The sequence below is a fragment of the Cervus canadensis genome, chromosome 2, assembly GCF_019320065.1.
Source record: "Cervus canadensis isolate Bull #8, Minnesota chromosome 2, ASM1932006v1, whole genome shotgun sequence".
Lineage (NCBI taxonomy): Eukaryota > Metazoa > Chordata > Mammalia > Artiodactyla > Cervidae > Cervus > Cervus canadensis.
Window position 1 is genome coordinate 76,354,776 of NC_057387.1, and position 12,634 is coordinate 76,367,409.

Here is a 12,634-nt window from a genome sequence, read left to right on the forward strand (position 1 = left end):
AACAAAATAAAATGGTAATGAAAAATGCAAACAAAACAAAAGAGAAAACCAAGGCAATGAAGAGACTGGAACTCTTAATATCTACATAAAAGGAGTACCTGAAGGATTAGAAATGAAGGAAATCTTTGAAGAAATAATGGCTGAGAATTTCCCAGAATTTAAAAAAAAACTCAAGACCACAAAATGAAAGGGTTCCAATTATGATACAGAAAAAAACACACCTGCTCACATTTTTTTGGCATGAAATTAGGAACATCAAAGCCCTGCCCACCCCCAATGGTAAAAACTTCCAGTAAGGAAGAACATATCTCAAAGAAAAAAAAAATCCAAAATAAAACAAGAAGCAGATTAATATCATCTTCATTCTCAAAGTATCATCACTGGATTTAAGAAGGCAACAAATTAATATTTTCAAAGTGCTGCAGGAAAAAATCTTTGAATCTAGATTTTTATATTCAGCTAAGCTATTAAATGTGAAAAAGAAATAAAAAATATTTCCAGCCATACACAGTCTCAAAAGTTTTTACCACATGCATATCCTTTCTGAAAACAAGAATAAATGCATGACATTACATGATATGTGGAAATGAACATATGTAATACTGTAGCTAATTTTAATCATGTATACAAAAACCAAGACCATAAAAACAAGCAAAAACATTAAGGTTGGAGATTGAATGGCGGTCCAGTGGTTAGGACTCAGTGCTTCACTGCCATGACCTGGGTTCAATCCCTGCTCAGGGAACTAGATCCTGCAAGCTGCATGGAATGATGCTGCCCCCCCCCCCAAAAAAAAACACAAATTAAGGCAATCTTAAAGATGTACTTTATGTATTCCCAATATGGTGGTTGGTGGAACAGAAGAAAGCAGCAGGATGGAATTTAGAATGAACTAAGTGGTAAGGAAGAAAGAGATACTGATCAGCCTTGGGTGTTGATAAGCTAGGAATAATCACCCATAGGATAAAAGAAAACATATCACTCTTAAAGCAGAAAAAATTCTAGTTTATTCAATAGTAAATAGGAAACAAAAATAAGGGAAAAAAGTTTAAAGACAACATGACAAGTGTTAGCAAATAGAACAGAGGTTCCTCAAAAAATTAAAAACAGAACTACCATATGACCCAGCAAGTCAACTTCTAGGTATTTAACCAGCAACAAAAAACCATAACTCAAAAAGATATACGGACCCCCATATTCATTGTTGCATTATTTACAATAATCAAGACATGAAAACAGCGTAAGTGTCCTAAAAATTGATGAATGGATAAAGAAAATGTGATGAAAGTGAAGTCGCTCAGTCATGTCCAACTCTTTGCGACCCCATGGACTATAGTCTGCCAGGCTCCTCCATCCATGGAACTTCCCAGGCAAGGACACTGGGGTGGGTTGCATTTCCTTCTCCAGGGGATCTTCCCAACCCAGGGATCGAACCCAGGTCTCCTGCACTGCAGGCAGATTCTTTACCACCTGAGCCACCAGGGAAGCCCTGGTGAAAATGTGGCATGGATGTGTATATAGACAATGGAGTATTATTCAGCCACAAAAAGAAGGAAATCTTGTCATTTGTAACAAAATGGATGAACCTGGAGGGCATTATGCTAAGGGAAATAAGTCAGACAGAGAAAGCCTAATAGTGTATGATCTCACTTATATGTGGAATCTCAAAACAAAAAACAAACTAATACCACAGATACAGAGAAGAGATTGACGGCTGCCAGAGGGACTGGGTGAAGGGTGAGTGAAATGGCAAAGGGGGTGAAGAGTGCAAACTCTAGTGTGAAGTCATGGGACTGTAACATACAGCACAGTGACTATGACTACCATTCATAATACTCTCTTGCATATTTAAAGGCTGCCAAGAGATAGATCTTAAAAGTTCCCAAGACAAGAAAAAAAAAATCTATAATTATGTGTGGTGACAGATGCTAACTAGACTTACTGAGGTGATCGTTTCACAGCATATGTAAATACTGACTCACTAGATGTTCACCTGAAATCTAATATAATGCTGTATGTCAATTATATATCAAAAAAATCTACATCAGAAGAATAGCTTTTAAAAATTCTTAGGTAGCTACAACCTGGAAAAAAACTATTAATTAGGCTAAAAGGAAATCATAAAAAAAATGGAAACATTCATAATATAAAATTTATGACACATAGGTATAGCATTAGTCATAGAAGTTTAGTTACAGAAGTAAACTTACTTTTACTAGATTCATCAAAACAATGTAGGTTGAAAACAGAGAAGCTAACTACTGATATTAATAAAGATGGGAGGGAAAGAGTAAGGCCAAAGAAAGAAGCAAGAAGATTATAAAGACAGGGCAAGAATAAGCAACAGATAGAAAAAAACAAATAATAAAAACTATTTCTTTGAAAGGCAAAATAGTTTGCAAGACTAATTGGGGGAAAGAAAATGCAAATAAATAAGACATAAAATGAAAAAGAAGAGATGAGACATGACACATTTAAAATATAAAATTTTATAAATAGCTATGTGTCAAATTTTAAAACCCAGACTAAGTGGATAAATCTGTATACTATAATCAAATGCCACATATACCACACAGAGAAAAATAAAACTAATATATCTAATATTCACAGAAGAAACTTAAGTGGTAATTAATGATTTCCTTCTGGGAGAGACATAAGGACTAGATCTACATGGTTTCATAGATGAGCTCTCTCAAACTTTCGAAGAACAGAAAACCCCTACTGTATACAAACTGATTCATGAATAGAAAGAAACGGAGGGGTTTAGAGAAAAAAACATGTAAATCATTTAATGAGGTCAATGTTCTCTTGATTTCAAAATAAAGCAAAAATGCTACCCCCAAATTTAAGCATTTCCACTTATGAGCACATCTGCACATATAACAAATATTATCCAATAAAATCAAACAATACATAGGGAAAAAATCTATCAATGAGGATTTACAACACAAGGATAGTATAACATTAGAAAAGTCTATCAGTGTGATTCAGCACATTAATGAACTTAGGGAGAAATCACATAATTATCCCAATAGTTGTAGAAATATTCTGATAAAGTTCAATGCCAATTTATGATCTTTTTTAAACAGAAAACCTGATAGAAGATATGTACCAAGAACCCATAAGAAAAAAAAATCAATGCAGTACATTACTTTTAAGGCTGAGAAAAATTTAGGATTTCTCACTGTTACTAATATCTAATCATGATATCTATTAAAGGCCCCATGAAGCGCTGTTTACCATGGTAAGGAACTGAACTTATGCACACATTAAAGAATATTAAGCAAGAGAATGACATAATTTGATTTGAGGATGAGAAAGATCACTTTTGTGGCACTGGAGAAGACAGATTAGAATAGGGAAGACTAATGACATGGCAATCATATAGCAGGTTATTCAAATCATGAAGGTGAGAAAAATTAGATCCTGAGTAAAGTAACAAAGATGCTGACAAGTCTCAAGGATTTAATAGATATCAGGATGTGGAACTGAAAGACTTCCTAAGATTCTTGGCATTCTGAACTGGAGAGTAGATGAAGATCAATCAAGATTGAGTTTTTAGTTCAGACAGCTTCAGTTTGAATGAACTGATGTCACACATAGATATTACAGCACATAGAAAAGCAAGTCCCAGGGAAGAACAGTTTCCTTTTGGAAATGCTGAAATTGAACTATTCATATAACATTAAAAGGGGATGTCTAATAATCATTTTAAAATATAGCTTTAGTGCTTTAGAACAATTTGGTTCAAAAATATAAGATTGGGAATCATCACTGATAGGCAATAACTGAAGCCACTGGAGTGATGAAGAGGAAGAAAGTAAGGAAGCCTAGTACAGAGGTCTACTGATAGCATCCCTCTGGGAAAAAGAAGAAAAGGATGGAACAATTAGACAGAAAGGAAAAGAATGATAGGTGGAATTCAAGGCAGTAGGCAGTTGGTTTTAAATGTTGCAAAGAAACCAAGCAAAGAAAGACTGAAAAGTACCTATGTGACTTGATTACAAAATTCCTGTAAATCTTAAAGAGAACAGATTCGCTTAATAGAGGAAGCAGAAACTACACTGCATTGGGCTGAGAAGGAAATGAGAAATGGAAAAAAAAAAAAAAAAAGATGACTAGTAGGATCTAATTGTTCAAGAAGCTCCAGTTGTGATGAAAAGGTATTACAAAGGCCTGCATCTAGAGAGGAAAAGATTTGAGTGTGTTTATAAGCAAATGGGATGGAGGCAGTGAACAACAGGTCAAGTAGAAAGTAGAGGAGGCAGATCCTTGAGGATGGGGCAGGGGCATGAGCCCCTGCTTTGGTGGGAGGGAAACAGAGCACTCCCTCCATAACAGCAAGGATCTTTGTTTTGTTCACTCAGTTCAGTTGCTCAGTCATTTCCAAACCTTTGCGACTCCATGGACTGCAGCATGCCAGGCTTCCCTGTCCATCACCAGCTCCCGGAGTTTACTCAAGCTCATGGTCATTGAGTCAGTGATGCCATCCAACAACTCATCCTCTGCCGTCCCCTTCTCCTTCTGTCTTCAATCTTTCCCAGCATCAGGGTCTTTTCCAGTGAGTCAGTTCTTCGCATCAGGTGGCCAAAGAATTGGAGTTTCAGCCTCAGTATCAGTCCTCCCAATGAATATTCAGGACTGATTTCCATCAGGATGGACTGGTTGGATCTCCTTGCAGTCCAAGGGACTCTTGAGTCTTCTCCAACACCACAGTTCAAAAGCATCAATTTTTCTGTGCTCAGCTTTCTTTATAGTCCAACTCTCACATCCATACATGACTACTGGAAAAACCATAGCTTTGACTAGACAGACCTTTGTTCACTGGTGAATCCTAAATATCTCTAATACATCTCGTATGTAGCAGGTACCCAGTAAGTATTTATGGAATGAATGCTATTAAAGAGAAAAAAGAAGCAAAAAGTGGAGCACTTTTGCTCAGGGAGTGTGAGAGAAAGTAAATGCATGAGTCCAGCACATGGCCTGTATATTTCTATAAAGTAGCAGCCATGACCATCAGATAGAAAGAAGGACAAAGACTAGAAAAGTGAAGATTTGAACTAGTTTTGCTGGGGAGTCAGCTGTAAAGAATGTCAGACATTTGCAGGAGCACTAAGTCACCTAGTGGTCTGTTTTTCTCCAAGAAGACAGAGTACGCTGACTGCAAAAGTGGGTGACTGGATGGATTCAGACTCAGAAACTCAGCAAATCCAATCCAACCAAGAGACAACTTGACTACAGGCAATGAAATTGACAGTAAAGAATGGCTGTAGTCATAGATTATGCCAGTCAAGGACATGAGGACGACAGAAGAACCTAAGAAGGGAAGGAAAAACCAAGAAAAAGGGAGAAGACATCCAGGACCAGAGGTGAGATCAAAGAATAAGAGGAAGAAGGCAAGTGACATGACAGTAGGATACCACTGACAACCTGTCATCTCTTCTGCCCTCCTTCCCTCCCCTGATGGTCCTTCTCTCTCCACTTCATTTACAAACCATTTCCAGACTAGGTGATTTCTTAACTATGATCTTGTCAATACCTTGTATATATACTTTATAAATTCCCTTTGGAATTTGTAAACTTGGCCTCGCTTATCAAGTTCCACCTAAGCTCTGAGTGCTCCAGCCCTCCCCCTCTGCTGCCATCAAGCTATCATTTCACCACACATCTCTACACACTCAGCCTACCTAGACTTTTTCCACTTTTCAAACATGAAAATTCATCTCCTCCTACTGCTGGAAATGTTTTGTCACAACCAGAGTATGTTCAATCACTCATTCTCCCTCCTTGGGGGTGCCAGACTCAGCAAGTAAAAACACAGGGTGCCAGATAACAATGGATAATGTTTAATGTAAGTACGTCTCATGCAAAATCTGTATTCACCTGGCAATCCTACTCTCCACCCCCGTCAACATTTCAAAATTGTACCTTAACGTTACATTCAAATGTCACCTTCGCAATTCTGAAGTCTTCCCTGGACCCTTCAAAAGTCTGTTTCTTCCTTCATTTGATCAATGGGTATTTACTATTCTAGGTGCAAGGAGTAAGAAACTGTGAAGCAGGAATAGTTGCTCCCTACAAGGAATTTTCAACCAGAGAAGTAGAGAGGGGAGTAGTAAGAGACAGTCACAATAAAGAAGTCAGCCCAACATGCACACTTATGAACCGTTTTTGCAAAAGGGGGCATGCTGCAATCAAAACTTACAGAACAGGAACTCAAACATTTACTGAATAAATAAAAAATTTCCTCAATTCTTGAGATGAATACACTTTATGAAACACAGTTTCCTCTATGGTACTGACTCCTGGCTTGATTTGGCAGAAGTATTATTTAGTCAATTGAAAAAAAAAAGAATGTCTTCATGTAATAAAAATATAATGAAAGTCCAATCAATGATTAACTAGCTTGGATACTTGAATTCTTCTATGTTCTTGAAAAAGAACAACTTACCACACGTTGAGCTGCTATCAAAGCTGCTAAGGTACTTCGCCCTGGTGCTCCCGGGGCACAGAAGGAAACTTGAACTTTGCTTCCCTTGATGGTCATACCATCAGCTGCTTGTTGAACCTCTTCAGCATGCTCTGCAGTGCTATATTCAACCACTGCAAAGCCACCAACATAACTACCTTCATCCTGTGCAAGCTGATGTGATACAATTATTAAAAAGGGAATTCTAATACTTACTTAGAATTACTTATTTACAAGTAAATCATCTGTAAATTCAAGGACAAATGTCTCAAAGCATGCTACCGGTGAAAATATTGTATTCCTTTTTTTCCCGAAAATAAAAGTTTATTAGTTGGGTAGGTACAGTCTTTCTAAAAGATGGGAAGATAAGTAAGATTCTGTCAAGCTTCTTTGAATCTCTGATTTATTTTAAAAGTCAATGTCCAAATGATCATAGTCCCTATATATTTATATATATATATAAAATTAATAATCTCTAGAAAAATTTGGGGACACAACAATTGAACTTTCTTTAAAATAAATTCACCAGATACACAGACGATGAAACCTGTTGAATTTGATCATGTATCTATTTGCATTATCAAGAGAACAAAAGTAGAAGGAACCACATTCAACTTTTATTTCAATATTTTAGGTATCCCAGGAATTTGGGTGAGAATACCAAAGTAAGCCTTATTTAGGAAACTGTGCCCCAGGTTTGTTTAAAATACCATATGCAGGACACAACCTTTTCCTGAATGTGCCCTAAACAAACTCCTGCAAAGCAGAACTCAATTTATTTCCAGTCACCCATGTGTAAGAGTGTAAAGGAAGATACTAAAGCCCTGCATCCATAAAGACTGGTATAAAGAGCAAAAGTAAGAAAAAAAATACAACACTAAAAAGTTTCTAAGTGTTGAACATATCTGAATCATCTTAAACACATTCGTATCCAGTGATAAATGTGATAAAATTTAGCTTTGTATGTCTCCGAAGTATAGAAATAGTCCAATAGAAATATCTACAAAACTTCTGTTTGGACTTGGCATCTCATAAATTGGTATACAATTCAATAATTTCTTAGTCATTTTTTAGCTTTTCTCTTATTTTTGAAGCTTTTTTGTATAGTAGACCAAATTTCTGTTTTTTCCCTTTCTCATCCTTTCTTCCTTTTAAAACTATCCTCAAATGTCTTTTCCTCCATAAAACTTCTTCCATTCATGTGGAAGAAAGGGAAAATATCTACCTCTTCCAAATATTTCTCCTACAACCTCATTCCTTTTATTCAAATCAAATCTTAAATTTAGATTTGTAAAAGCCGTTAGTCCCTTTGGTCCCTTCTGATCACAAGGTAAGAAGACTGTGTCTTCCATATAGTCTATGTCAACCTACCAAACCAGAGAGCCTGAGTTTAACAGATTTACTGATAAAGGCATTCAAAGTGGCTTTATTAAGCTTTTGAAAATTTCTAAAATATTTTTATTATTCTTAGTTTATTATATAATCTTCATGCCAAATAAATTATACTATCATTTTAAGTCTTTCAAAAAAAATATCATTTTAGTTTCATAGCATTGGTAATTTTAAAGAGCAATATTTCCATTCAATATGAGAGCCATTCAAATATGTAATGGCATGACTTGTGATCTATTAATAGTTAATTTTCCATTACTTAAAAATACTTTAACAAAAGCTAAATTATCACTTACAATGATTGTAACAGACCTTTTTCTTTTTTAACCAGATGGAAAACAAGACCAGATAACCTAAGTCCCTTCTAACTCCAAGATTCATATTCAAATACAGTATGTAAAAAACAGCTTTCCCCTCATATTTGCTTCAAAGGCCTCAATTAAAGCTACAAAGGATTATGCCTGGCTACAGGATATCACTATGTAATTTTTAGTATTCAAGAATAGCGTATCAATAAGACAACTTTCAATAACTTGGCAAAGATTTGTCACAAAGTATTCTAATTTTTTGAAGCTCCATGGATAGTTTCTTTGATGATTATATTGGGATTGAGGGGGCAGAAATGTAAGAAAAAGTAAGATGGCAGCATTAATTTTAATTAAATAAACTATAATAAATTTCAAACTTTCTATTGCAAGAGTAGAGATTCAATACATGTATGATAATAGAAAAATAAGGGTGAGCAGAGGAAAGATGGGAGATAAGAAGGAACAAAGGAAGAGAGAATAAAGGAAGAAATGAAGGGAAGTGAAAGAGAAAGGTTTCATCAGGTGCTATAAAAACCTGTATAGGAAGGAGCCATATACAGTATATATTTTTGTCCATTTGGTAGAATTTATTAAATTTTATTCTGACAAAGTGCTTGAAAATTCTTACCAATGTTGTCAGTTTTCAGGATCTTCTCTAAATGTCTCACTTACCATGACCCCATTAAGACAGAATAAAGCATTCTTTCTACACCATGTAACACTTTTCTATTTTGCATTATCTCACTCTTCATACGGGATATATAGTTATTTGCTTATCTGTCAGTGTACTCTACAAAACTGCGAGGTATAGAGAGAATATCTTCCTATTTGTTATATTTCCGACATTTAGCAGTATGGTACCTGGCACTGAGAGTGCGACAAATCAAATGTGGGTGGATGAAGTGATCAATGCATGAATGGTTCACGAACAGATGAAAGGAGAAGGTGGATGCATTAAGTGTTGGGTTTGCTAAGACATAATTATATAAAAACAACATAGTCTGGCCCACCAACAAAAGAAATTGATTTAAAATTTACCATCATATTAAAGTGTTCATTACAAACTAAAGTAGAATGAGATTATCCATGCTGATATTTACATGGGTATAATAAATATGTGAGTCCATGCAGATGCATATGTAGATATTTTTAAATATTTCAAATAATATCATAAAAATACATACCTGGCAAAACACAGGTTTATGGATACTGGAAAAAAACTGCAACAGCTCCTCGGAATCTCTATAGTCACTAGGGAGTTTATCTATACAAAGGCACTTAGAATGAATGAGCTCTGCGGCCAATAGGTTAACATCCATCCACTGTGCAAAGACAGCTGATGCTCCCAACTGTTTACCCAATAGCTCCAATCGAGCCTTTGCAGCAAAGTCCTTTTTCATGTATTCTACAAATCCATAGCCTTTGGAACGGCCAGTAACTTCACTGTAGACAAGAAAACATCTCTCAACATTTCCATAAGCACGAACAAGTTCTTCAAACTCTTCTAATGTAAAAGAAGTGGGCAAGTTGGTAATACATAGCAAAGCATCTGTTGGCTGGAGCTGGACTACTAAGTCTTTTCCTCGAAAAGAATATTGATGAAACATCTGAATTGCATTCTGCGCTTGTTCCCCATTCAATAAGGTAACAAAAGCTGGAAGAAGATAAAATGAATGAGTTTTCTGAGCCAGTGTTTTCAAGCTTTTTTGATCATTTGACCACAGTAAGAAATACATTTTATACCTATGCCTCAGTACACATATGTAAGTGCGTTAGTCACTAAATCATGTCTGACTCTTTGCAACCCCGTGGATTGTAGCCCAACAGGCTCCTCTGTCCATGGAATTCTCCAGGCAAGAATACTAGAGTGGGTTGCCATTCTTTTTTCTCCAGGGGATCTTTCCAACCCAGGGATCAAACCCGGGTCTCCTGTATCGCAGGCAGATTCTTTATTCTCTGAGCCGCTAAGGAAGCCCACCCATATGTGCATATATATATACACACACACACATATACATATATATATTTCTGAAACAAAAGTATCAGGAAGCAAAACACCTATCATGTGTAATATATTCTGATATTTTCTATTCTATTTCATTGTTTTTAAATGCTGATACTCCCACGTAAACAATTTCATGACCAGTAACTCAAAAAACATACAACGTGTATTAAGAGCTCCACTTCTGGGGGGAAGGGCGATGGTAGTCTTTTTAAACTACACACAGATTTGATATTTTCATCAATAATATGTGATGCAAAATTTTATGAACTATTCTTCCTTCTCAGACAGTTCTCAAAGGCCCTATTTGATAACAAGAATACCTAAAATATACCTTAAAAATAGGTAATTTTAAAATTATTTAAAAAAAGAATACCTAAAAGAACAAAGGCATAGCCAAAAGACACCAAAATGCCCAGAGGAAGCCAAATCTTTCTCCAATTCATGTACATGTTTCCTTAAAATAAAATTAATTACATTGAAACAACACATACACATACAATTTGTATACTGTTGGGATGAACAATATGGTATGAAAAGATCACAGGATTATGATACTGGACAAGTAGCTTACCTTCCAATCTTTGTAGAACAAACCAAAGAGGGGTAAAAAAAAAAAACTGTCCTGTCTACCTAATGAAGTTGTTCCATCATTAAGCAACAAATAGACATGATAATTTGCAAAATCTGAAACATGATACAAATATAAAATTCTAAATCAATGAAATATACACACATGTATATCTGGTAAGATTTTGAGCAACATGATAAGAAAAATTTGAAACCCCCACATTAAAGAAACAACACGGGACAAACCACAAACTAGAAGCACACTGTTCTCTCAACCTTCCTCCCTCTCCTTCTTTGCCTCTTTGGAACGCACAATGAAGGTGCCCCATATGAGTACCTAACTTACCCAAATGCAAAGATAACAACATGGCAAATGTGCACACAGCAAGAGAGAAAGAATTTAAACAGCATGGGCAGTCCTGCCTGCCACCACACTCAGTCTTCTCCTCCCTTACCTGGTCTTAGCGCCCACGCGCCTCTCAGACGAGTGCGATGCTAATATTTAAAGAATTACATTTTTTATTTAACATGAAATCCACATACAAGGAAACTACTTACAGAGGAATAGCTAACTCTTCCAGCACTAGGGGGAAAATGGCTTTGCTGCACTTACTGAGAGATTATCTCTTGGTTTCCAACAAGCCCTTACAAAGGACTTGAGTTATTTTGATTCTATGACTTTCTTTCCTTATGCTGACATAGAACTTCCCTGGTGGCTCAGACGGTGAAGCATCTGCCTACAATGCGGGAGACCTGGGTTCAATCCCTGGGTTGGGAAGATCTCCTGGAGAAAGAAATGGCAACCCACTCCAGTATTCTTGCCTGGAAAATCTCATGGATGGAGGAGGCTGGTAGGCTACAGTCCATGGGGTCGCAGAGAGTCGGACACGACCGAGTGACTTCACTTTTTTCACTTTAGCTCATAAGTTCATCAGTTCATATTTGATTTGAATTCTCTGGGTATCTGAAACTGCTAACCATTCCCTTCCTTAACTTCCTTAATAAAGTCCTTTGCAATTTTCTTCATACTAGCCTAAGAGCACTCCTCCTTCCATTTCCTTTGCTATATTTCTCTCCATTCACACCTGTAAGGTAGTAATTCTTAAGGTTCCTTCCTGGAAGAAGCACACACAGTGACAGCCAGTGACTGTACCCAGCAACCCTGAGCCATAAATCCCTGTCTATGCCCCCTTCCCTGGGCACTCCCATCCATGCCCATATATTCATTTCTCATGTGCCAGGCTCTGTGTTAGGCCCTGGAAAGGAGGGGGTCAACAAAACAAGCAACATCCTTTTCAACAAGGATCCCACAATCCAATAGAGGATGACAGATTAGACAGAGAGTTACAAGTCTGATATTACCAAAAAGAAGTATGGGGGGCTATGAAATAAATTAATAGAGCAAAATGGCTAGTCTGGGGGCTCACAGAAAACCTCTTATTCTCTTGTCAACTCTCAAAATTACATTTCTAGTCCTTAGTTCCGTATATATTCACATGCTGATTCACACATGATCAAACATAACTCATGATCTTCATCCTCTCCATTTCTGTAAAATCTCAACATGGCTCAGCTTCCTTCATTCTCTGTCTTAGCTGCTAGCATCACACTCACAAATGGGAAACCTAGGAATCACCAGAGACCCTATATGTTTTACCTCTCACTTAAAGGAATCCTCAAATTTTACCCTCCAAATAGGTCTTGGATCCATCCTCTTTCCTTCATTCTTCTAGCTTTTCAATCCTTTTTCTTCAATGACAATAAAGCGAACTCTCAAAAATGAAAGTTTAATTGTGCCTGTCTACTGCCTAAAATGCAATGATTTACTGTCAAAAATGAAGCCAAGACCCAGCGTAGTTATCATGCCCTACCAGGCCCTTTTGATCTAACGCC

At 36.6% G+C, this 12,634-nt stretch overlaps 1 protein-coding gene across 8 annotated transcripts in view; it reads right to left on the reverse strand.

The window, feature by feature from the left end:
* Window positions 1–12,634, reverse strand: part of RAVER2 (ribonucleoprotein, PTB binding 2) — a 136,698-nt gene that overhangs the window by 78,807 nt on the left and 45,257 nt on the right. For all 8 annotated transcript variants that reach the window (XM_043461077.1, XM_043461074.1, XM_043461076.1 and 5 more), the window contains exons 3-4: window positions 9,354–9,823; window positions 6,452–6,643 (exon numbers count right to left, since the gene is read on the reverse strand). In XM_043461077.1, coding sequence (XP_043317012.1) covers window positions 6,452–6,643; window positions 9,354–9,823 — 662 coding nt within the window. The remainder of the gene's footprint in view (window positions 1–6,451; window positions 6,644–9,353; window positions 9,824–12,634) is intronic.